We start from the raw sequence: 26,507 nt of genomic DNA, 5'->3' as shown, positions 1-26,507 counted from the left end.
AGGCAACCTCTGGCTCAACAACAACAAGCTGAGGCCAGAATCTTTCATGTCTCATCCAAATCTCCTCATCAGTTTACTAAGACAGAACTTTGCCTTTGATGATGGCTCAGCACACTGTTTTCTTAGACCATTTCCAAAATGGCATGTGGGAGTAGCTAAGAAGGGATTTTGGAGAAATCCAGAGGGTTTATGACTGGCTCAACTTCTTGAATATTGGGCCTGAATCAACTGAAATCTGTGCTTTATAAAACTCTAAAAGCCCCAAACATCTACATATGTATGTGAGAGTGTATTTGAAAAGACATTTGCATTTTATTCTGCTCCTCACTGAATTCATAAAGGAAATACTGAGGTTTTTCTGGTATGTATCTTAAAACATAATTTCTGGTATTGTAAAAAAAGGGTTTGCATGCTTGAAGAGAAACTTATTTACCATCCTGCTTGGTGTGATACTCTGAAACGGAGACATACAGCTCTCTAGCAAATGGGTTTACAAGCTACACTGCCATTAAAAAGATTAGCCATGGCAAACATCCAAGAAAAGTGTACTGAATGTATTGGAACAAACCAGTGATCTCCGTACGTTTTCCACCTCATCAAACCTAACAAGACTCATTTTCAAAACATATTATGAGAATTCAATTTGCTGCTTCACTGACATACAGAAGTACAGCTTATTTCTGAGTGTCTGTCAACTATTTTGATGATGTAATATTATATTGGTAGTAGAAGCTCTTTGTCTGCAACTTAAGGGTTGACTTTTTCTCAAAACCTCTTCCTTTACTTACTCCAGAACCCCACATAACTGAAGCTACTTTTTATGACATAAAGGTATAAGAATCCATCACATTTCATACAACCCTCTTACAGCATTAGCTGTGTGGCTTTTGAAATATGATGTTCTGCACCTGGAATGATCTGTTACTGCTATGTGTTAGAGCATTAAATCCTAGAGCCTATATTCTATGAAATGGTATTTATCAATTTGCTTTATTTATCTTAATGTTTTCACAAGGTGAAAACTTCTGCCAATTTTTCAAGGTCCTTAGCACTGATCACCCAGTCAAAAAGTTACTGTAGTTTACAAGTATCTTTGACAAATCAGATTTCTAATGGCTGGGACAGAGATGAAAATAAATGCTGCAAAATTATCCAGACAAAATGACCTGCAGGTAATAATTTAACAAAATAAAGCGAAGCAATCTCTTCTTTTTGTACGAAAGAATCCTTTGAAGGAAGCAAGAAGCATGGAGTGCTCTGTCTCACTGCACTCCAATGAAAAAATCTCCCTCCCTCCATTCCCTCTGGCGAGTGGAAGTCCTCATCTCAGTGAAATGCTCACACTATCATAATAAAAAATCCTAACAAGATACATGCCCCCAGAATCCGGAAAACTATCTGCTCTCCTCTTTCATACTCTAGAGGGGAATAAGCAAAATTCTTTTTAGATGGGCTCAAATAGTAGTCATAGCTAAATATGGCTCAAAATTCCCATAAGGGATTCTTTTTTTTTGTGCCTTTCTGAGTTGTGGGGATATTTTAGTTTATTATATGCCACTGATCTTAAACAGATTTTAGCAAATAAAAGCTCTATTAGAGGTTTCTGGAATACAACTGTCACTGAAGAAGTGTTTGTAAAACATGCTGCTGAATATATACTATTCCAGAACAAAACTTTTCAAATTCTGTACGCCCCAGGAGTTGTCTCCATCATGCAGTTCCATAGCTAAGTGAACAGTGGCATGAAAATAGTGTGACTGCTTCCAGAGTCATCTGCAGGTGAACTCAGCAGCTTTTCCTTGTTTGGAGTGCTGTCCCCAGGGATACTCTGGTGTCTTACATAATGCCACTTCTGTCTGATGTCTTCCCACCAGCTGAAAAGATTTAAACCCAGTCAGGAGCAGCAGTGGAAGGAGGAGCCCACAGATGCAGGTGTTTCAGGAAGGATGATGCTTCTGGTGCAGCCATTACAGAAAGATGCTGCAGAATCAAAGACTTTGGGAAAACCCCAAAGCCTCAGAAGCAGGAGCTGAGGCAGCTCTTGTTTCACACCCAGAGCCAGAGCTGGGCCAGGAGGGAGCCCCTGCAGGCACTGCTGGCTGTGCAGACAGTTCTGGCACATCCATGTGAAAATCTTGCACAATTTATATGTAGTTGTTTAGGATTACTCTTTCCCAAGATTCAGCTTCTACCTGCTTTTCCACACTATTTCACAAACTTTTGTTTCAATTACATTTATTTAACCAGGATTACTGTCAGGTGGATTTTCTGAATAAAACTTCCAGCAACATCATTAATATAATGTTCAATATTGTTGAAATTTAACCCACACTTTGATGAATTACTAATCTACTCTATTAATAAGGAGCAGGCCATCCAATGAACTACTGCTGTCGCAGTCAATAAGGATGGGAACTACTTGGCAACTGTTTGGGGAAAATAAACCATCAAGAGGGTCAGTAATACCACTACTACTGTTGACAGGCATTGTCAGAGATGATTAGACACCTTTCCAGAAATGCTTACTGCAGGGTGAAAAGTCATCTGACATTGTAAAGCATCCTGTCAGCAGTGCCTTAAAGCACAAGCCAACAAGTCTGTGTATAGAAATGTTTCCTTCACTGGCATTTCCAGTTAGGAAAAATACTCCTCATGAGCTCTTCTCTTGTGCAAGCATGGATAAAATCTGTTAGTGAGACGGGTGAAATGGATTTCTAACAGGAAGCTGTTCTTTGCCTCTGCAGGGTGCTACCTGTAGCAGCCACAGTGCTCCAGCTGTGCTCCAGCTGTGCTCCAGCTGTGCTGGGACAGCCCGTGCTGCTCTGGGACCCTGCCCTCTGCACAGCACGCTGCCAGTGCTGCTCTAGGAACTGTGGCAGCACTCACAGGAAACAGCGGGGAAAATGCAGCTATTTGATCTTTTTTAGTCCAACTGTGCAGCCGACATCTAGGTTCAAATGCAGAGCATTAACAAACTTTATCATGTTTCAGGGAGTGGAAATGCCTCCTGTTCAAAAACTCCTTGTGCTTGCTCAGCTGTCAACTGTCCCCACGTTTTATATCACCGAATTTTTTACAATACAAAATATTTAAGATGGAATAGAACTATCAATGAAAACTGAACTCTTTATGGGAAGAGCTGAGAGACAGTTTTGATTTGGTTAATCTTATTTTTGAACTTAGGTATAAGTACTCACATTTACTAAATCTTTTCTCACTTTTAGGTCTTTCTATTTACATATGACATCAACAGACAACTTCAAAAGGGGAAAAACCCCAATCACTCTTCATAAGAAAATTATTTACTATTTTCATGTTTTCTGAGAAAATGTTGGATCAACTTACTTTCAGCTCTGATGTGCTCTCAGATTGTCTAAGATACTTTTACCTGAGAAAAAGATGATGAATGTGGACTGCCAATACAATCTTTGAGTGCTCTGAAAGTTTTAAGGCCAAAGATATAAATAAAAATACTTTGATATTTTTAATTTACAGTCAGCATTAGTGTGAGTTGGTACATAAGTGTGATTTCAACAAAATGCCATTCAACCAATCAAAGGGTGACATCTGATTTTTATCAGCTACCAGAGTGTTAGTTTCTTCCTCAAAATTGAATGGACATTTTTTATTTCCCTGAACCTGAAAGGGAGAGTTGGATTCCCCAGATCTTTTCTCTTCCTAACAAATGACCCCATGTAATTTATCTTCATATGTTCATCTTAGGCAGCAGACCTAAGCTAAGCAGTAAGACACATTTCTGTTTGAATTAGATTACCTGCTTCATAGGTACCAAAACACTCATAAGCCTTGGTGAAGCTCTGCGAGCCCACTGGCCACGAGACGTGTGTCACTTCACCAAATCAGGAGGGCAAACAGAGCCCTGCAAACACAGTGGTTATAGAGCAATGTGCTCAACAGCTGCTGCTTGCACAGGCTACACCAACACCATGGTGACAGCACCAGCCATGGCAGTCAGAGGTGACAATGGCAGGGGGGGTCCCGGGGCAAACCCGCAGCCCAGGGCAGGAGGGGTGAACAGGGCTGGAGCCCTGGCTCTGGGCACAGCCCAGGACAGGAGGGGTGAACAGGGCTGGAGCCCTGGCTCTGGGCACAGCCCAGGGCAGGAGGGGTGAACAGGGCTGGAGCCCTGGCTCTGGACACAGCCCAGGGCAGGAGGGGTGAACAGGGCTGGAGCCCTGGCTCTGGGCACAGCCCAGGGCAGGAGGGGTGAACAGGGCTGGAGCCCTGGCTCTGGGCACAGCCCAGGGCAGGAGGGGTGAACAGCACGGCATTTTCACCGGGATCCTCTCTAAGATTGATGCTGGGCATATTGCTCCTTGCCTTAACACGCTTCCTTGGAAAATACTGGTGTGCAATATGCTTCAGAGTGAAGTCACTTCCTGGGTCACCAGTGTTGCAGGACCTTTCCCAGTTAAAAAACACCAAAAACCCAGAGCCTGGTTTTTTTTTTTTTGCAGAAAGCATAATGCAACCCTTCATCTTCTGTGAAGAACATTCACCCACAAAGCTGTCCATAGTGAAAATCTCCCCTGGCTGCTGAAAAGCCCCCTGTGGCCAAAGCCTGGAGATGAGGAGGGCACTGGGACCTGGCCAGGGCCAGAGCTGGCACACGGCTGATGGGCACCCTGTGCTCTGCCCCGTGAGCCCAGAGCCCTGGGGAGCCCAGCTGGCACAAATGGGTTATTTGGCAATACTAAAATGGATTATTTGGCAACAGCAGTGCCCCAGCAAGTGAACACTGAGTGATGCACTCCATTGCTTTAACAACAGCAATGCTGTACCCCACACAATGTATCCAATACCGCTACTATTACAAGTGGATAAATGGAATTTTGAATGATGTTGGCTTGTTGGGAAGGAACCAGTGCTGACTTGTTACACCAGAACAGCCTGATGTTACTCTATATAACTGTGATTGAGCTCGATGTCTTATGTGGGAATAATCTACCTGCCCTGCCCTGCCCTACCTGTACTTCTCAAAAGTACATTACTATGGGGCTAAAATTTACAAAGTCTCATATTGGAAGAAAATAACTGGGAAGATAAGGCAAGAAATGGGTCCAAACTGGGCTTTTCAGCAGTACATTCAGACAGGACAGTCTGGCTGGCAAGGACCATAAGCTCTTTAGAATATGCTTTATTTTCTGTTTGCACAGTGGGTCTGTGCTCCTTACCTTACACATGGTGTAGAGTAATTATTTGAAACTCCATTACTTCATTGGCTTTCCTTTCTTATCCCCTTTGCCACAATTTCTTAAACCAAACCTTGGGTAATGCTCCCCAGTTCCTCACAAAATAAAGAAACACCCTATTTCAATTTGAAAATTGAGAATTGGTGAGAATGGCATTGGTTTAATGTGAGTAGAAACATGGAGGCAAGATCTGTCTGAAAAAAACACTGTAGTGATTAAATTCTAATTGTTTTGGAGGAAATGACAGCTGTCTCTGCTTCCAGCTGGGAAGTTGTTTCTGTGCTTCAGCCTTAGATGCTGTAAGCACCCAGACAATTGCATCATGTCAGGTGGGAATTTGTTTCTTGGGGTCTGAGAGATCCATGGGTGATTTCAGATATCTCACTAATACCTGGAAGGTGTTTTACAGTGCATGAATGAGTCTGAAGTATTTCTGTTCAGTGGAAAATACTTCTTAATTGCAAAAAAAATATCATGTTATAAAAGTAACTGATAATGCAAGTATAAAAATAACCTAGGGCTTTTTAATCTGAGTGTCTAACTCCCCTTTTGTGAGACAACAGGACCCAGCAGCATCACTGAGATGTTCTGGGAAATGATTGCTGCCTTGCCCTGTCAGCAGGCAGTCTGTACAATCACAGAACATGCAGTGAGAACACTGGACAGGAAGGGAAGCCTGCTGACACCTAAACCATCATCTTGTCCTTCCATTTCACACCCAAGGGTGACCTCGGGGCTCTGTGCATGGCACCCAGAGGTTCTGCTCTGAATGGTCTCTGCAGAAGGGAAGGATCAAGGGAGTGCTCTGGGCTTTGCTTCATGCAGAGCAGGCTGGCTCAGTGCCAATCAGACCAGAAAAATGTATGTCCTTGTGCAACCTCCTAGAACAGAGAAGGGTCATGGGACAAACACAAGGTAGAGAAAAAATATTTTATGGACTAAATACGATTTTTGCAGAATAACAAGCCAGTGCAAGAGAGAATTCCAAAGGAGGAACACTCTGCTGTAAATGAGAGGAAATGAGAGGAAATGAGATTCAACCCCTGTCCTGCTCAGAGGCATCGAAAGCCAAGGCACTGCCAGTGCAGAGGGTCTGCTCGAGACAAATTCACACAGAGGGTATCTAAGACACAAACATATGTCCAAGCAGTAAATTACATGACAGCCTAATTCTACAACAAACAAGAACAGGTCACTTTAAGAGAATGATTAATACATGAGATTGCTGTGCATGCAGCCTTATCTGAGAGCAAACCTTGTATGTGGGTGTGAACTCCTGCTAAAGTCAGCTCCTATCTTTGCTATACAACAGCTACAAGAATAATTACAATAATTAATGGAGAGCAGCGATAAAGGTAACAATTGCCCACCTGTATATTGACAGACCACAATGTCTTTATTTCTTTTTTTCACACCTCCTGCCTTTTGCAGTGATTGTTGACTACCATGAAGCCCTTTGCAGCCTCACACTGGGCTGTTTGCTCATAGCCAGACTGCTCAGCCTGTGAGTGACAGAGCTCACAGAGTTTAAAATTCTCAATTGTATTTAGTCTTCCGTGGCTTGGGTTGCTACGGGCTACACTAGGCACAGAGGGTAACAAGATGAAAACATGAATATTCACTATATAAAATAAAAGACCTCAAAACACAGGAATATAGGAGTGGGTGAATAATGTCTGGAGAATACTCTGTTGGAAAGATTTTTTTTACAGGTTGCCTAACACAGCAGACCTGCCACCCAGCCCGTGGCTTCTTGTTAAACTGTGGCTTCCCTCCCATGCTGCCCTGACCTTTGGAATGCCTCAGCAGGACAGAGCAAGGGCTTGTGAGGGAAGGGTGGGAAGGAATTCCTCTGGAGAGGGCCACAGGAATGCCTGGCCCAGGCTGTGCTCCTGTCACTGCCCTGCAGGCTCCAAGCACCCTGGACAGAAGGTGCTGGAGGCGCTGGGGACACAGCAGCAGCAGGTCCGGGTGCAGAGCAGGTGGGATGAGCCTCCTTTCCCTGCAAGGTCATTCCCTGCAGCCCTGGCACGCTCCTCTGGGCACAGGCACACACTGGAGAGCTCATACGGCTTAGGCACATTCATTAAAGAATTAGACGGAACTCAGAATTGAAGAGAAGTTTAGGAAATGCTTTAGGGCTGCTAAACAGAGAGGAGATAACTGACGGGCCTGCAGCTGCTGTCAGTGCTATAAAATCACAGAATGGAGGAATGGTTTGGGTTGGAGGAACCCTTGAGCTCAGTCAAGGCTTTGGTCTAGATGGTTCTAAGGGGTGACCTGAGCACCCCTCCCTCTGCACCATGGTCATCCACTGCACGATGAAGAATTCCCAGCACATCAAGCAGACAATTGGTCTTAAATGACAGTATTGCACTGGGGAAGAGCAATAGATTAGTTTTGAGTTCCCTACGTATGCCTGCAGAGATGCTGGGTTTAGATGTGGCTGTAGGAGAGCTCAGAAGCAGCACTCCAATCCTGCCCACATTCAAATTAACTAACAAGTCCTAATGTGCACTAACACAGCGTCTGTCAAGACCCTGTGGAAACTCCTTTGCATATACAGGAACATTAATTTGCTGTGCTGCCTTAATACCTTAATGCTGGTATTAAGGTACAAATTTACAGGTACAAATTCAATTTGTAATTGTAAATCTCACAGAAGTATTATATAAGTAATTATTTATACGTGCCAAAAATGATGTATGATTAAAAACAGTAATAATGTATTTCTGTTAAAAATCCATTACTGAGCCTGTGGCCATACAAGGACCATGGGAACGTCCTTGCCTCATGACACAGAAAACAAGAAGGGATGGGTGAAAAAAGCATGTAAAGCCAGTTTGCTCTTTATACATACATGCCATCTTTCAGTGTATAAAATGTTTTGAACTATTTATTATTATTACTATTATCTAGTTGTTAAGAAGGAAACAGAGTGAGTAGAACTAAAACACACAGACACTACTCACACCTAATTTCTGATCTCTGCTTGAGGGGAGTGTGACACCAAAGAGCTCTGACAAAGCTTCAGAGTGGGCTGAAGAAGCTGAAAACTGTTCATGGAACAACGTGTTTTTGGCAAACCTTGCTCTGGCTGAAAGCACTGATGTTGGAGAAATGAAGTAGAAGAGTATGGTATAAAAATGGAATCACTTCCCCTCATCTTCATCTACCCTGACCTACATGATGAGCGAGACACACTCGGGGATGTACACACCCTGCTCATCTACTGTGATCATACTCAATCAGTGAGGACAATTTGGAGTGGTGGTAGCTCCCTGCATACTCCCAGTGTCCCAGGGGATCAACACAAATCAGTATCACAGCTGGGTGCTGAGAAGTAATGAGATTATGATCACAAAAGGCAAGCTTCCTAAATTTTTTCTTAGTGTATGCCAAAACATCATACTTTTCTATCTGTCCATGAGGCATAAAATAGCAGTATTTAAACATATTATATCTATTAACAAAGAAGTATATAAAAAGCATAGTTTTATCTGCCTTTTTTTCTACTATTTTTTGAAATTTTTCTTTGTGAATGCAGTATTTCTTCCCCTTGAAAGCAACTGTGAGATTTGCCTTCCTCACTCTTGGAAAGAGACCCTACATGTATAAAATGGCATCAAATCCTCCAGATTTCTCCTGAATAGGACTGCCATTTGCAAAAAGCTTGGTTTTGTATGATAGCAATAGTTGTCCATGCACGGCTGAAACACCTCAGGGATACCTCAGGCTGACTAAACTCATGCATGTGTATTAAACCAACCAATTTATTCTAACAGTCTTAATAGTTATATGATGTTTATTGAAACTGGAAAAGCAGAATCTAAGTTCCTGTCCTTTTTCCTGATACTCCTCTTGGATTTCCCTGAGTGATGGCAGTAGGCTCTGCACTCCTGCTGAGTGCCACTGCTAGCAGTCACCAAACAGCTTGAGGCAAAAACTGTCTTTATGGTGGCAATAATGTGATTTAACAGGTGGTCTGGGCCCAGTGCTTCAAAGTCCTTCCACATCTCTGAGCACACAGTGCTGCCAGGTCAGTTTTAAGAGCAGCTATAAAAGACAGGATGAGTGGAACCCGAATGATGAGCTGCAGAGCACTACTGGCATGTGCTTTATTAGTGATGGAGGGGATGTGGGGAGAATAAACAATCACGAAAGGAACAGGGATCATTATAATTTCTGCAATAAATATGGGAACATTCACATTTTACCAACATTGCAAGTAACAATTATGTTGTAGCTAGTTAAATAAATGGATTATATATGAATCTTACCTGGGAGGAAATGAGATGTCCAGTTCATACAATCTGTCTTTAAAGACTGACAGCTCTCTGTCAAATTCTAAAAGCTATAAAAGATAGAAATAAATGCATTCACTCTTTAATGTTGAACTGCGGCAATTTAAAAATACTACGTTATATAAAAGGAAATAAAGAGACTATGATCACACACAGCTTGAGGGATAGCCTCCGTAGAACAGTTTTTGTAACACAGTGCAAAACCGTCTGGACTATTTTGATACATAAACAGTGTCTTGAGAGAAGCGTTGAAACATTCATTTTCCTCGGTGGAAGTTGTAACACCAGCTCTTCACAGCCCTGCCTGCAAGAGCCCTTGTACCGCAGGAAAGCTGCGTTTCTTGAAATTTCATTAGCAGTCTTTTCAGAGATAAACCAGATTAGCATTAAAAAAGAACAGCAAACCGATATGCTAACGAGCCCATGAGAATGTCAGTGAAATGCATCATATTACTCTGTATTATGTCTGGTGCAGATCGGCAGGGACAACAGTCACAAGGATGTGCACATCACTGTTCCCCAGCAGAGCTGCATGGAGCAGGGCACAGAGGGAAATGTGCCAGCAGCTAAAGGCTGCTCCCAGGCAGCAGCCAAGACACAGCACCAGCGCTGGTGTTTAACAGACATGTTCATAAGTCTAGATTTAATGTCCTGTATAAATATTAGTGCCAGCCACATTTGTTTTCCCCTGGACCTCTACAGAGAGAATAAATATATAAAAAAAAAAGTTTGTTAATAAACACAAACCACTCGCAACAATTCAGTGATAATTGCCCCCGTTAAACCCATAACTGCTCTAATGGACACAAACTGTCTCACTCCAGGACCTGGCTGGGCTGCAGCCCCACGTCTGGGAACTGAAGCTCAAGACAAAAGCTGCTCATCACAAGGTGCTGGCCCTGGCTCTGAGGCCACTCGCTGTCCTGAGGAGTGTCCCAGTGCTGTCCTGAGTGTCCCAGCACAGTCCTGGGTGTCCCAGCCCTGTCCTGGGTGTCCCATCCTGTCCTGAGGAGTGTCCCAGCCCTGTCCTGGGTGTCCCATCCTGTCCTGAGGAGTGTCCCAGCCCTGTCCCCCAGCATGGCTGTGTTTGCCCACTGTTCATTAATCATGTCCCATCTCACAGCTGTGCTGATACCACTGTAGCAATGGCAGAGCTTCCCAAAGAAATTGCATCGTGTCCCTCTTTCCCCTCTGTCACCTCATAAATCATTCCTGAAATGTGTAATTAGCAGCTACTTGTACACATTAATTATCTGTGTGAAAAGCAGTTACCTGAAGCACCTGCACTGCTGATTAGCTCCCTCCCCACTGAGAGCTCCCCCAGCTCTGTCCTGCCTCTCCTGCCACGCTGCCAGACGTGGGTACCTTCACATGAAAATGCCAGATGATGGGCAGCTTTCCCTGCTTTAGTTCATTTGACACCAAACTCTGTGAATGCTGGAAAAGATTCCCCAGTACCAATAACTGCGACAATCTGTGTTTGTTTTAACATCTGGTTGAAAGCCTGAGAATTTTATATGTTTGGATAAGTATTTTGAAATATCCGTGTGGAAACTTGCAGTATCAATCCTAAAAGTTGGGCTGGTCCAGCACTCGCTGGTCTAACTGAAGCAAGCTCAACATACTTTAAGAATAAATGGATGTTTCCATCACCGTGAATGTTTCCAGACTGTGATTCTGTATTCCAGTAAACAGAACACATTGGTAGCCACAATACACACATGCTGGCTACGAAAACAAATGTTACCACCCCTTCCCTGCTCCACGTGTCTCCACCTTAAACGTATCAACCTAATAGTGAATCTGGGAGAGGAGAACAAGTTGCCATCCCCAGTTAGAACTATTAATTGAAATGTATGTCTATACATGTTTCCTGCTGCTCCAAGTAAACAGCTCGGAGCAGGGAAGGGGAGGGAGGAGAAAGGCTCTTTCTGAAGTGTTAAACTGCGAGGACTGAATGAAAGAACAATACTCCACAGAACACAATGGTATAAATTACTCATGGGCATCCCAAGGGCTGGCAAAGTTCAATAGAGGCATTGTCCTCTCACACCAATTCACATTTTCAAAATTTTATACGTTCAGATTGCCCTTGCTATGATGATATTTGCAAACTCAGTGAGGCCTGGGGTTTAGAGGACTAAACATTTGGATGTGCATCATTATCCACAAAAGCTTCTGCTGTGTTTGTTTGCTGCAGTTGTGTGTGTGGTGCCTGTGCTATGCAGATGAGCTGCTGACACTGGTGACAGATAACAGGAACAAGACAGCATTGTGTACTGTGCTGCCAGTTTCCCCAGCTTCCCCAGGTAAAGGGACAGCTTCAACCTGAAGGCAAAGCCCAACTAAGTGCCCAGAAGGATTTAGGGAATGCTCATGGTGAAGAATTCATCCTGCCATGTAAAACAGCCAAATATTTTTATTGGATTATTTGCAAAAGCTTTTACTTCCTGTATGTTAAATAATTACGCACTTTTAGAAATGATTTTTCCTGGTTATACAGGTAGTGTGTTACAGTACCTGTCCCCCTGTGTCCAAACACGTCCACCACGAGTGCAGACAGAGAGCTGAGAGGGCAAGGCCAGGTTATCTGTGTGCTCAGGGTGAGCACTGGGAACCCCACACAACCTCTCTGTGCTTACCTGGCAGCACTGCAGGCAGTGAGGAGAGGAAAGGAAGAGATGATGAAAACCTGAACTGTGCATTTTGAGAAAACTGCAGTTATTCTGTTCGGTAGAACAGCATGCTTTAACGATTATTTTTTGGTATGAAAAGCACTTGCATTCTCATTTAAGCCTATAATCCCAAAATGCGGGATTTTTGATGGAAATGCAAGGTGCTCACTAGGTCTTGCCACAAACAATTACAAATGTCACTTGCCCTGAAAGCAACTTTAGTAAGAGAAGGCACAGGGCCTGACACAGGCACCAGTCAATTCTATCTGCTTTAGGACAGGTGCACGGGTGCCTGGAGCAACCTGGCATGACAGAAAATGAATGAAAATTAACATGGACAAGATGATACTGAGGAGCAGTCAGAATTTCACAGGGTAATGCCTTTACTTTTAAAGTATCAAACATTATCTTTAAAAAACCCCACCTGGAACATACTGCTTTCATGGCACTTTCACCACAAACTGCTCACTCATTTCCATACTGTACACCAATCAGCACCATGAATAATGGCATTGCTGGAACAGGAAACACGAGTATGTCTGTCACTCTAAATGCCTTAAAAATGATTAAAAAACTAAGTTCAAATGCTAAAAATCAATATATTGTTCTATTTAATTTACTCATAATAAGATCATCCTTAAGAACCAAATCTTTAAGGTGTTACATGACACGCTGTGGTAATTTGAGCAATTGCACAGAGATTTTAAAATGCTGTGACTGGCAGATCATTTCAGAATTATATGTCATAGGCAGTTTTCAGAAGACTTTTTTTTTTCTCCAAACTCAGTTTCACCAATGTATTTCTACCTAAATAAGAGTGAATATGATGCAGGGTCTATGTTTTATCTGCTCCAACACCGAATTGATGATATCACATCAAGATGTTTGCTCTACAGTGTCCAGTGACCTGCCCAACAAGAATGTCTGATGAACACCTGAATGAAAATACTGTCCATCCATCCATCCATCCATCCATCCATCCATCCATCCATCCATCCACCCAGTGTAGCAATAGTTTGCTGCTTCCTCTGAGCCACTGTGACCCCACACTCTGGGGAATGCAGCCAGGCAGTGTGTGTAGGAATGACTGCATTTGCAGTAAAGGATATTTCCTATTTAATTTGAGGAGAATTAAAAGCATTCAGGACTGATGTTTGTGTCAGCTGCAGTGCCCATCAGCTCCTAAGGGAATTATCAAAACTGCTGGTTTCCTAGGGTGCTGTGTATTCTGTAAAACCTGCTGTAGGAGTCTCATTTTTTTCTTCCCCTCTTTTGGCAGCACTGCAGCATACATTTATGTGCCAGGGTGGAGGAGAAAGCAGTGCACAAAATCCTAAATTTCTACATTATGCAGCTTGCCAGTAATCAAAGGGATATGAGAGATATTTATATTTAGGCAGCTGCAGAAACCGAGGTTCTGCTTGCTTCAATTTAAAGCAATGAGGCACTGGTAAAAGGTCAGCATCTATTGGGCACACTGCAATGGGCCACCTTGGCTAAAATCATACACATATGAACCCCTTCAAACAGGGCAACTTAATTCAGTCATTGGAGTAGAACAATGGCAATTACTCATCAAGACCTACAGACCAAAGTCAGAGCACTGGTAGATCAGAAGGTGATATTAGCAGCATTCATCAAATCCATCTGCAGGGCCCACAGGAGAATTCACAGCTGTGAAAGGGAAATGAAGTTTCAGACCAAAAGGAGGAGATGAGCACACAGAAGTGACCTCAGAGAATTAAAACATGTGGACCCTGGTCACCGTCACCTCCTTTGCCAGCCTTGTGGAGCACACGTTTTTTTCCAAGAGACTTTGGAAAGACAGTAATTTTATCCATCCTTCCAGTCAGAGCAAATTATTCAGAAACTGATTCAGCAGTCTACTGACTTCAGGTAAAGGCCTGGGGAAGTGCTGATGCTTCCCACTTATCCATGAAAATGCCATACACAACTCTGCCCGATTTTAAAGCTACTTCTTTCTCTAACAAAGACTATGTAAAATTATCTATTACTACATATAATCTTCTTTCTCTCATTGTCAGTCTTTAAAATCACGTTTCACAGAAAAAACCCAAATCATTGAATAGCAATGTACCACTTCTGCTGGTTTTGTTTAATATTGTACTTATGCACATATCTCTCTATGTATCCTGAATGGCAGCGTTGTCAAATCACAAACACCCACATAAATGTGGATCTGTGGCACACAGAAATGGCACCAAAGAGATTGCTCTCAGCACGAGGAGGGTGAGGCACTGAGGGCTGGCACCACTGCTATGGATGAGCTGACAGTCACACTCCCTGCTAACAGTTCAAGGGCTCAGCCACCCCTCTGCTCTCCAACAGGCAGCAGAGAACCCAGATCTCACCCTGTGAGACTTCTGTTATTTGAAAAAAACACCACCAAAACCCAGAACCTCCTGCACTCCTTAGGAAATCAGTTCTCCACGAGAAGACTGAGGTATAAGTAAGGGGTGAACTGGTTGAGAAGCCAAAAGCAGCGACACAGATTCCACTCGTGCAGCTCAGTGAACTTCCTGCTGGCCACTGAGGCTCCCTGCACACCCCAGGGGCTCCGTGCAGCAGTGGACTGGGAAAATCCCCATCCCTCAGGTGCCCTGTGCCCAGGGGCAGCACACACAGCCCAGCCCCAGCAGCACCAGGGATCCAAGAGGGATCTGCTCTCCAGTTCATCAACCCGACCTGAGGGCACTGTGCCCTCGGTGCCACCCACTGCTCACAGCTCAGCACACACTGACCATTCAATGATGGCAAAAATGGATTTGGCTGCTCACTCTCCTGGGATTCCAGTGCTTACCTTGAATTAAAAGAAAATTGACTCTGGAAAAATGCATTCATGCAAATTGCCATTTTCACAACTTTGCTGGGGCAGACACTAAATATTGTAATAATTCATACACTATGCACAACAGCTTGTGACAAAGCTCCTTCAGAATGCCAGGAATGACTGAGTGGATGCTGTCTTTAAAACTGGAAGACTTTAATTAGGAATATCCTGATTGTGAATACAACACAACGGATTATTTCATTAAACTTTATGTATCTGTTACTATGAAACATTAGTTTGTCCCACTTGGGAGTCCAAACCACCATGCACTACCCTGTTACACAATTGCTTGTGAGCTGCAATTTGGAAAAAGCATGAAATATGGACAATACAGTTTTATTACTACTTGTAGAGTGGTTAAAAATGGAATTTTCTTGAGGAACGACTATGAAATGTTTCTTTCTTGGGCAAAAGTCCCACTGTGGGTTGAAGATCTCCCCAGGCTTGGCTGGCCTGAGTGTTTAGGGGAACAGGCACAGAGGCACATCAGTGCTGGGTGTGCTCGAGGGCTGTGGGAGCTCTCATCACTCACCTCTGCCCTCACAGAGAGTCAGGATCTCACCAGGGAACTCCCAGACACCCAACCTGAGGTGCTGCTCTTCCAGCAGGGATTCAAACTCGTGCCTTCCTTGTGTGGGGCTGGGGGAGGCAGCTCGTGGGAGCAGCAGAGGATGCAGCCTGGGCTCCCACACCGTGTAACACAAATCCACAGGCCAGGGACCAGAGCCCACCTCTCATCCCCACAGCTGGGTACCCTGCTCTCAGCTCCAGATGTGCCTTTTGTATAAAACTGCTCTCAGGTAGAACTCTGCAAATTCAACTTCGTATTTGCTTTTCTCTGTGCAATGCTTTGTGCATGCAAGCTTTCATCTGGGAGGTTACCAGGGGTACCTGGAGAGCCAAGAGGGTTGAGCTACTGCAGAGAGATGGTGAAAAAACAATTAAGCACCTTTCTATTTTTATTTGGCTTGCCACAGACTTTGGGCAAGATGTGGCAGCTTTGGTATGGTGCTTGTGTGCACCAATATTAACTGTAAGGGGTGATGGTGAGAGCCAGGAACTTGGGGGCTGGAATGCAGGTGCAAACATTGCCTCCCTGGATATTCCCTTGCACATCACACAGGTTAAAAAGGGCCAAACCACGTTAGCAGATCTGGCTGGATTACAGGGTGCAAATACAGATGCTGAACCAACTCTTAGGGCTAGACTTAAACAAGAACCAATGCATAAAAAATAGATACATCACAGTACACCTGAATAATCCTCAGGCCATATAGCAGCTGTATAGAACAGGATGGGGGAAAAGGTCATGAAATAATATTTGTAACTTTGTGCTATGTACAAATTTTACACCAGAATAATTAATCTATTTGAAGCTTGCAGTAAACAGCCAACCCAGCACATCTGGATTAACTTGTTTGTGCAATCTGGATTCACAGTTATGTTCTGCTAGTGAGAACAATTTACAATCTCTGACATTTCTCATTTTGCAGTTTATCCAGTCAACTAATTGCTAATTTAAGCAAATGCAATTCTAAACACAGGAATGCTGCTTCTGAGTAAAGACACAGAGCATGGAGCATTTTTCCTATTAGTACTTCATGAAAATCAGGCATCTCAGAAGACTATCTTAAATAAAAGAAGCCTTTTCAGGATAGACAGGGTTTCCTTATGACCAGTCTGAGGCAGCAATGGTCCTAAGCAATCAATTTCCTTTCTCTACCCTAATTTGCCCTTATACATCATATTCCAGATTTTATCTGGACAGGGGCTGGTTGGCTCAGTGGATAAACCTCTGCCTTTTCACCTCTGGGATCATGGTTCAAGTCATACCCTGATGAAATGCACTTGATCGTCCTAATCCAGTTCCTAGTGGACAGTATTCCCATTATCTTTAAAAGGGTCAGAGCCAAGGCCATTGGCAAGAGTGCATTGTGCTATATCTTGTCTGTTGATTAATTCATTTTCAGTGACGCCAGATCCTTAATCTTCAGCAGCATACATATTCTCACAAAAATCTTAATCCAGGTCCCTTGCAGACTGTATCTTTCTGCTCCATTTGTGTATCATTTCAGGATTTCCTGGGAATACATGCTATCCCACTCCCAATAAATTGCTTAAGATTTAAAAGTATGTTTGCCTGAATCCTGAGCTGTTTGCAATAACATCTCTAAGTTAACTAGTATGATAATGGATCACTTTAAATCACGATTTCTCAGCGGGAAAACGAGACCTTTAACTCAATCCCTTCTTTCAGCACATTGTAATTTTCTTCTCATACCATAGCAGTTGAGACTGAACACACACAGAATAAAGGGAATTTATTCTGTGAAGGGAAACTGGGTCAAAATATACTCCCTATACGAGTTCACTGTTTGTCCTCTGCACCAAGAGAGCTGTTGCACAATTAAAGTAAGAAATAGAACCACTTCCACTCCATGAAAATCCAGGCTGGGAGTCATTGGGCTTTTCAGCATAACATTCTTGGATCTGGTTTGGAATGAATGCTGGTACACCACCAGTGCCCTCTGAGCCCTCTGGTGATCCTGGAGCTGCGTGCAGCAGCCCAGCCCACAAGGACAAGGGCTCTGTGTTCCTGTGGGAGATGGGCCAGTGGGGGCTGGGGCAGCAGGAGCCAGGACCTGCAGGGACAGCAGGAGCCAGGACCTGCAGGGACAGCAGGGACAGCAGGGACAGCAGGGACAGCAGGAGCCAGGACCTGCAGGACAAGCACAGCTTCACTATTAGTCACCAACTTCCACAGAGATCAATAGAAAAAAGAGATCATGATTTGAGCAGGAATATCATCAGGTTCTATTCTTCAGACAATTAGTTCACTGATCACTTTTACTACACAGCTGTGGTCAAAGTCCTGAGAACAGTGCATTAGCTCCTGCCTGGATTGATTCTTTAATACAGACCATAGGAAAGGCAGGAATTGTACTATTCCTCATTTCTAATTGCGGTTAAAGATTATAAAATGATTCCTGATGATTAAATCACTCCTCTGTAGTCATTACAGGTTTTACATTCTTACTATATATTTATTTAATTGACTACTGAAGAAATACAATTTAGCTTGTGGTTCTTTAGTACAAGTCAATAACCTGATTATATTTTTTTCATTACATAATTACCCTTGGCTTGCTTTTATTTTGATTGTTTTGAAATTAACAGGGAACTCCTTTTGAAAAAAAAAAAACCAAAAACACTTATAGCTTGATCTATCACGAACAATTAAAGAATCTGCAAATACCTGGTAAAAGCGTAGGCTTATTCAAGAACCCTCTGCCCCTCTCCTGGGAGCACTGGCACGCTGAATTTATCACTTAAGGGCTGGGAATCCAAAGCTCCAGCCGTGTTTTGTGTGGGTGCCAGGCTGGTGGGGCAGCGTGGGTGAGCTCAGCCCTGCAGACCCCGCCAGGAAACGCAGGCAGGGCTCCAGAGGAGGAGCAGGAGCACCGAGGGCTGATGTGGTGGCTCCCAGGCAGGGGCTGCAGCCTCTGGGAAGGTGTGAGAAACCTCATTTGTGCTTTTCCACCACTCACGGGCAGGCCCCCGGAGCAGGATGACAGCAGGGAACCAAAATCAGAGTCTGAGCTGCTGATGGAAGAGCAGCAACCCGCAGTGCAGTGTCAGATGCCAGGCTGCAAGGAGCTGCGGCCGTGCCCTGTGAAACCCCCTCCCCTCCCAGCCCTGGGGGCTCTGAATGATGCTCCACAGCCCTGGGGGCTCTGAATGATGCTCCACAGCCCTGCCCTACAGCTCAGCACGGCCGTGAAAACAAACACTGCTGCATTTCTGCAACAGCTGCTCTCAAATAGGCTTTATCCTTCTATCACCGCAGAACGGGGTAAATCTGGGTGTTCCTTTCTGAAATACAATGATACAGAACGGTCATTGCACTCTGAGGTAATCAATACAGGTAATTGCTAAGCTAACTTTGGAATAAACTACAGATAAGTCTGAATAAGCTACAGATTAGTTTGGAAAAATTAGACCCGAGAGATTACAGTCTGCATTTCAGACTGAATTTCTGTTAAACAGGTGATTTGTATCTATATCAGATTTTTTATAAAAAATAAACATTTTTATAAATATATATTAAGATTCTTTTTGTTGATTACAACGTAAAAAGGAAGGAATAACTGTGTATGGACAATGATAAAACAGCCTGTTGATAATAAATATTTGTCAGGTCTTGTCACATCCGTACACATTCCAATGTTACTGAAGAGACACGGCACTGATAAAAAAATACCCTCTGAAAAATCAATGGATTTTGAGCTAAAGCAGTTGCTAAACACACAGAAAACATCTTTATCCAACAGCCCCAGTGCTGTGAAAATTCCCAAGCCTTGCATTGGTACAGCTAAGGAAAATTTAATCTTCCCAAATACTCATCAGGGCACTCCATCCTGCAGACCTGACAGCCCCACTTATAATTAATTATACAATTTCGATGGGAATATCGACTACACAAAGCTATAAATCATAGAAAAAGTCAATAGGCATGGACACATTCAATCATGTCCCGACCAATGATTACTACTCTTAAAATACAATAATTATTTTCAGGAGCCAGCTTGAATTAAATTTCTGTCAGGCTGGTACAAGACCGGCGGTTGATGAAGGATGCGATGGATTTTTTGGGTTGAATTCGGCACAGAGACATTTATCCTTTTAGATAGGTAGTTTGTTTTTAGTGATCATGGTGCTGCGTGTTTAACTAGACCATGAAGATTAGATTATCTCCAATGGCTCATTATATCGTTTATCTCTTTCTTCCATGTTTGATCTGGAAGATTTCCCACTTCTTGATGCATGAAAGAAATGACTGCTGATTCTGAAATGGAATGTGTTTAAGTGGGATTCTGCCTGGACCTTCACACCCTACAGCCCTGTATGTAAATCAAGCAGCAGCCACCCAAAATACCAGCAGGACATGGCAAACAAGCACCAAGAAGAGCTTTACACAGCTTCAGGAATGCACTGGGGGAAAACACAAATGACAAATACTTGAGCTGCTTAAAAAAACAACCTGGAAAAGTTACCATAATAATACACATAGAGGAAAAAAACCTGGCTCAGGAATGTGATTAATATGGAAAAAGGAATTGGGAGGAGACTTACTGCTTTGAATTAAATGGCCCCAAAACTGCAAAACGTCAGTGAAAGAAACATGAAGTATTTCCCGGGGATGCATTCACCTTGTAAATTGAAACCCAACACCCCAGTGAGTGCATCTGAAGGAACACTGCCCGCTGAGTGAGCCACGCTGTGGGACAGCAGCAGGCACTGGACGGGAATCACATCTTCATCCCTCATGGACCTCCCTCATCAAACTCTTCTGACCCCAACAAATGAGTGACACCTCATGTCTCACATGGAATCAATCTCCCAGGTGAAGACAACTTAAAATCAGAGAGAGCAGCAAGGCTTCAGCTGCCCTCCATGTCCCAGAGCCTGCAGACAGCCCTCCAGCACCTGGCTGGAGAGGAGAGGAGAGGAGAGGAGAGGAGAGGAGAGGAGAGGAGAGGAGAGGAGAGGAGAGGAGAGGAGAGGAGAGGAGAGGAGAGGAGAGGAGAGGAGAGGAGAGGAGAGGAGAGGAGAGGAGAGGAGAGGAGAGGAGAGGAGAGGAGAGGAGAGGAGAGGAGAGGAGAGGAGAGGAGAGGAGAGGAGAGGAGAGGAGAGGAGGTGCAGAGCCATGGATCTGTGCACAAGCCACCCCCAGGCACAAAGCAGCAATGTGCCCTGGCAGCAGCACACTGCCTGACTGGTACAGAGTGCAGCTAAACTGGGAGTGGGACCAGGGCCCTCTCTGTATTCCCTTGGATACATAACTCCTAGGAACCCTGGATGAAATGGAGAAGGCTGCAAGCAGTGATACAAGCTTTTCCAAAATGAAGTGGCTACCGTTTGAAATAAAATTACATTAAAGAAAACACGATGCCCCTCTCCACAGAAAAATCAGAGTCCTTATTAAAAATCAGTGTTTGTGTTCCCTGTCTGCTTAATCCTCTTGGGAAGCCCTGTATGCTTGTCCAAACAGTGACAGTCTGCTGCACAGCTTGAGATTGCTATTCTACTTACTCTTGTGTTTCTAGTATATTTTTGGACACTTAGAAGACCCAAGTATTTTCAGAAGAGCTTTGCATTTAAGGGCTTTTCCTAAGTTACTGCATGATGCACAATGAGGAACTAGGAATCAAAATAGGATGCTTGAAGAAATGCAGACTAGAGGACAGACAAGAAAAGTGATTTGTTGGGTACATTTAATTTACAATATTCTTCTATGAAAAAGAAGGCAAACGTGTCAAAGTTAAGAGTCTGTACACAAAATAACTGGCTAAGTTATGAGGAAATCTGGAGCAGTTATTGTGTTGGCTGAATTATCTTTTCTCATTCTGCAGACAGGAGGGGTGATAAGGATAAAAAGGGCTGCTTAGAGAAATGTAATTTGTATGTGAGTTCCCAACTTACTCCTGTAAAAGGGTTTAGCAGTGAACTTACCGCAGTGCCATTGTTGTCTCTAAATACATCTTGATTAAAATAGTCAAAGAGCTTCTTTTCTAATTGCAGCATAACCTAAATAAAAAAATAAGGAGAAAGGTCAGCAAAGCTCTTGGACTCAGCGACTCAGAGCCAGCTGCTGGCAGTGACCCTTTCAGAGACAGCAGCCCTTTAAAACCACACATTTCCACATGTCCAAAGCCCCTGTCAGCTCGCCCATTTGCTTGGCTGGCAATCGCTTAAACAGATCCAATTAACTGAGCATTAGGTGTGACAATCTATATCCTCCCCTCCCTTTACATTATCAGTTTGGAACAACTATATTCGTGCTTTGTAGAGAAGAAAGTGAACATTCAACACTGTTTCTATTTACACAGGGGTGCCAAGAGCATTAAGTTGTTTACCTTTCGGTCATTATCAGATTCACGAAATATTAGCTTGACTACTTCATTTGTGTCAGCTGCCCGGATGGTCTGCATTGTGGCCTTTGCACATAGTGTCTAAGAAAAACATAAGGGGAGAAAGGGAAACAAGTTTACATGCAGCAGAAGACCAGATTTAACTGAACATTATCAACACATGTGTCTTCAATGCTCCCTATGAAATATAATTTGCTGTAGGTCGAAATACAAGGCATTGCTAATTTAAGTCACTTCCACTTATGATGGACTTGAAACAATGAACTGAATTACCACTTGGAGAGAAACAGGCAATATTAAGAAAATATCAGTCAGGAAAGGCAAACAGACATTCAGCTTGTACCACAGGCAGGTTCTTTCACAGGTATCACTGCAGGCTGCATCACACACTGCCTGCAAACATCCTCCAAAGCACTGCTTACAGACAATGACCCGGTTCTGTGAGTTCACCCTTGTTTGTAAAACAATCTGCCCTGTAAATTCATGTTACAAATACGCTTTGCAAGTCTGAGAAATGCTTACACAATCTGACAGCAATTTTCACAGTTTACTTTGCATAGCAAATTCCCTCTTTTAAATAAGAGACATCACATCTCTAGATATTCTGAGGACTGGGTGCCTAAAATATGTTATGAGCCAACATTTTATCAGGCACAGAGGTGTGAATTTCCATGCAAGTGTTGGGTCTTGATCCATTGGCCACTGCCTGGCTGGGACAGGTAGTGGGGAATAACATGAGATGGGCTGCTCAAAGGGCTGCCTCCACAACAGGTGGAAATCTAGAGCTTTTAGCAAAGCAGTTAGCAAAGCTTTCAGTATGTGAAGTGCTTTGAAATGCAGGGATCTCCATATTAACATTTCAACTGTGCACATTTCACAAAGTGCTCTGCAGCCTCCCTGCCTGGATGCTGTGCAGAGCTCCCCATGCTCCTCTGCCTGGCTGCTGAGAACCACCAGGAAATAGTCAGGAACTGAGGAAATTGTTCAAACTGGGCATTGTTCAAAGACACAGAAGTGTCCCCGCACCTGGGAGGCAACTCAGCACCCAGGGCTGCTGCTGAGGCACAAGCTGCTGACAGATCTGTGCACAGCCCTGGGTATGGTTACTGGCAAAGACCTTCCTTCTGAACCTAATCTTGCTAGAGGCTCTTAAGAAAAGTGGTTTTTGTTAAAGAAAATAACAGAGTCAAGGAGAGGCAAAGAGGTGATTTCCCTGCTCTGCTCATCCCTTTCCTTTTCATACTAACCACACAAAAGGATTTCAGTTTGCATAGTATTAATTTGTAAAATAAATATGTTCTGTGTTATAGACTTCCACATTCTACTACGAGCTTCTATCTCTCAGTGACAGAAATATTTATATTTGGATTCATTATCAGAGGTGAAGTGTCTACACAACACCATGAACTACTTCTCCTTTCCCCATTCTTGCCTTCTCCTGAAGGCAGAAATACATGCCAAACATGTATTTAAACAAAAATCCACCTGCTTCCAAATACTTTAGATCTCAGCTGAGGATCCCAGTGCCAGAATGGGAACAATCTGTCAATGGACATTCTGCTCCCATTTGATAAAAATCTGATCCTTGATAAAGGCCCTTGCCTACTGGCACAGTGCAAATAAAAAGCAGCGAGTTGAGTGCTTTTATTTTTAACAAGTAACTTGAATGGGATTTGGTAAAAGCCCACCAATCTGTTACTGTTCTCACAAGTTCGTGAATGAAACAGGTGTTGATTCCCCATTTCACTGAACAAATGATGTCCATTTCTGACAAACTTTTCCCGACTTTTTCCTCCCTCCCCAAAAGCAGTGCCACGTCCCTCCAGCTCTGGGTTTACCCTGGGCACAGTCCCAGCACCAGAACGGCTGCAGTGCCTGTGCACCCTCAGGTGTGGCTGGAGGAGGAGAGCACAGGTACGGCACGGGCTGCTCCGGGAGCTTCATCATCTCCTCTGCAGGACCTCGGGGGCTTTTGTGAGGGCTTGGGAGGAGAGGGGAACTCGCTGGTTGAATCCTGCCTGGCAGAGCGGTGCCACGGTGGGAGCTGGGAGCTCAGCACGGAGCAGCCAGGGCAGGTGGGCGATGCTCCGAGTGCCGGCTGTGCCCACTGTGCCCCCGTGTCCAACTGCACGGAGCTCAGCCGGCCAGAGCCATTCCCAGCCCGCCTGATTGAAATTCAGAGCACAGATCAGATAATCGGGTCAAGCCCAAAAAAAAGAGGCTTTGGGCTCATGTGTCACAAATCAGTCTGGTCCCTTCAAACAGCACACCAGATTAGAACAAGCACCCGAACAAACCAGAGCGGAAAACCCGCAGCTCTCTAAAGCCGGTTTCTAAAGCCCTAACAAATCGCTCCATCTTTCACTCATTTAAACTTTCCAAATGAGGGTCAATACGGTCCCCGAGCATCCAAATGCTAATGCGCTTAAGGGCGCTTAAGCAGCTTTCCAGAGTGAATGGGCCAAAGAAGGGCTCGAAAAGACACGGCAGAGTTACTGTCACTGTCAAAAAGTCATTGTAGCCACCCCCAGAGTGGTTGCAATTCAACAAATTCATGATTTCTGTCTCTTAAAGGCATCTGCTTGAGAACATTTTTTCCCTGAGCTGCTTTATCTCACAACGTCAGGCCGGCTCCAAAAGAAAAACCCCGCGATCGACTCTTGAGAACCAATACAGAGAAAGGACCCACATACCTTATTGCTTTCAAATTTCACACACACAAAAAGTTACCTTATTCACAGACAAAAGTGATTGGGCAAAGGTTCATTTCTTATACAAGCTGGAGGCACTCCTTTTTTTCTCCTCCTTTCAATTTCTGCACAGTCGTAGTCACCCAAGCAGAAAACTTTCGGGACCATGTGCCTTTTTAGGCAAGTCTGCTTATGAAGGGATTTTTTGTTGCTAGCAAAGAAAATCAAAATGCTATGAAAACTCACTGTTCCTTGCTGGGTATTCCCTCAAAGGTATATTTTTACAAGGGCATAAGAGGGGAAACCAGATATCCAAACTCTACATATATATTTTTTTAAAAACAGCCATCCTTTTTTCTTTGGAAACAAGATCTGGTAAAAAAGCTTGCAGGAGAGCTGTATTCAGAGCTGAAAGAGAGCTCAGCAGGCAGCTTTTCCCTGGCAAACACAGCCATATCTCATTCCTGTTCTCCCACACTCTACACAGGTAGATGCTTTGTAGCACTTTTGAAATAACCCTTTGCGATAATTTATGTGTATTGAATGGTAAAACATAGTAACAACTTTCCTGACAACGGCCTTGGAACGTAATAACAGCGTCCTGTTACACAAAGCTAGGAGGAAATGTTTTTTATATTTACAAGAGACAAATTTGGACTTCTAAACTTGGCAATTCTCAGAATTATGCTGTTGATTCACAGCATAACACACCTTCAAAACACATCACAAATCAAAATGTTTAAGACTGCATTTCTGCATACTTCCAGTAAATAGGGATACAGGCATTAAAACAATTGTTATATACGTAAAACACGTGACAGTATATTGTTTATTATATTAAAACACTTTATATTGTGTTTATATGGGAACAGTGTGAGCAGCTGTGGACTGCACTGCTGCTTCCTGCTTGGCTGAAAACTGCAGCTGATTTTTCATTGATTCCACACTCCTGCTTTCTGAACATCCTTTAGACTGTGTCCACCTCCTGATGTGTGAGCTATTACATGCTTGTAGGTCCCTCAAAAATTTTTGGGGGGTGGGAGGGAAATCCTCCAAAACGTGGTATTCAAGCAACCACAGACTCATCCTGTCCCACTGATGCTAAAGATGTGTATTATTGTTCTGTTTTAATACACTTCTTAGGACTTATTATTACTTAGAATTCTTCCTAAAAAACAGAAGAGAAAATAGAATATATACATTGCTCCTTTACAATTCAAAAAGCTCAGCAACAGTTGCCACTGGAATTTGCAGTAAGGAGCACAGATGGACAGATGTGCCCACGGCTGTGAGTGCTGGGAGAGGAGTGCAGAGTCTGCAGACTCCTGACAGGAGCCAAGTGAAATAAAGTCTTGAGCACATGAGCAACCAAATCAACTAAATTTAAGATACTTGATATTTTTCTCAGCTACATACTCTGTGGATTCTGGAAGGACAGAAAAGACAGACACACATGTGTCATCTAATTATGTAAGTGAAACACTTCTGAAATGTTGCTCAAGACCCAAAATCAATCTGGCATTAATTAAATTAGGATAATAATTTAAAAAAATTATTCTTATTCTTATTCTTATTCTTATTCTTATTCTTATTCTTATTCTTATTCTTATTCTTATTCTTATTCTTATTCTTATCTGGATACAAATTGTATTTGCAATAATCAGCAAGGTAAGAAATTTGCTACTTTGGGAATAACAGGAGCATCTGTCTTGTTTGGATTCCTCCTCACCTTTGAGGAGATGACACGATTTCCTGGATATTGGGAACACAACAACAGCAAAGTCCCCAAGTCACACGACATCAGAGAAATAAAATTTGCAAGGGAGATAAACAAAGTTACAT

The 26,507-nt window shown here is 43.4% G+C and overlaps 1 protein-coding gene across 2 annotated transcripts in view; it reads right to left on the bottom strand.

The window, feature by feature from the left end:
* INPP5A (inositol polyphosphate-5-phosphatase A) overlaps nt 1-26,507 on the bottom strand; it is a 168,563-nt gene that overhangs the window by 8,119 nt on the left and 133,937 nt on the right. For both annotated transcript variants that reach the window (XM_014890666.2, XM_088169487.1), the window contains exons 10-12: nt 21,961-22,056; nt 21,557-21,631; nt 9,494-9,567 (exon numbers count right to left, since the gene is read on the bottom strand). In XM_014890666.2, coding sequence (XP_014746152.1) covers nt 9,494-9,567; nt 21,557-21,631; nt 21,961-22,056 — 245 coding nt within the window. The remainder of the gene's footprint in view (nt 1-9,493; nt 9,568-21,556; nt 21,632-21,960; nt 22,057-26,507) is intronic.

The sequence above is a fragment of the Sturnus vulgaris genome, chromosome 8, assembly GCF_052056855.1.
Source record: "Sturnus vulgaris isolate bStuVul1 chromosome 8, bStuVul1.hap1, whole genome shotgun sequence".
NCBI lineage: Eukaryota > Metazoa > Chordata > Aves > Passeriformes > Sturnidae > Sturnus > Sturnus vulgaris.
Note: the sequence above shows the minus strand (reverse complement) of the source record. Positions and strands in the feature narration are given on the sequence as shown.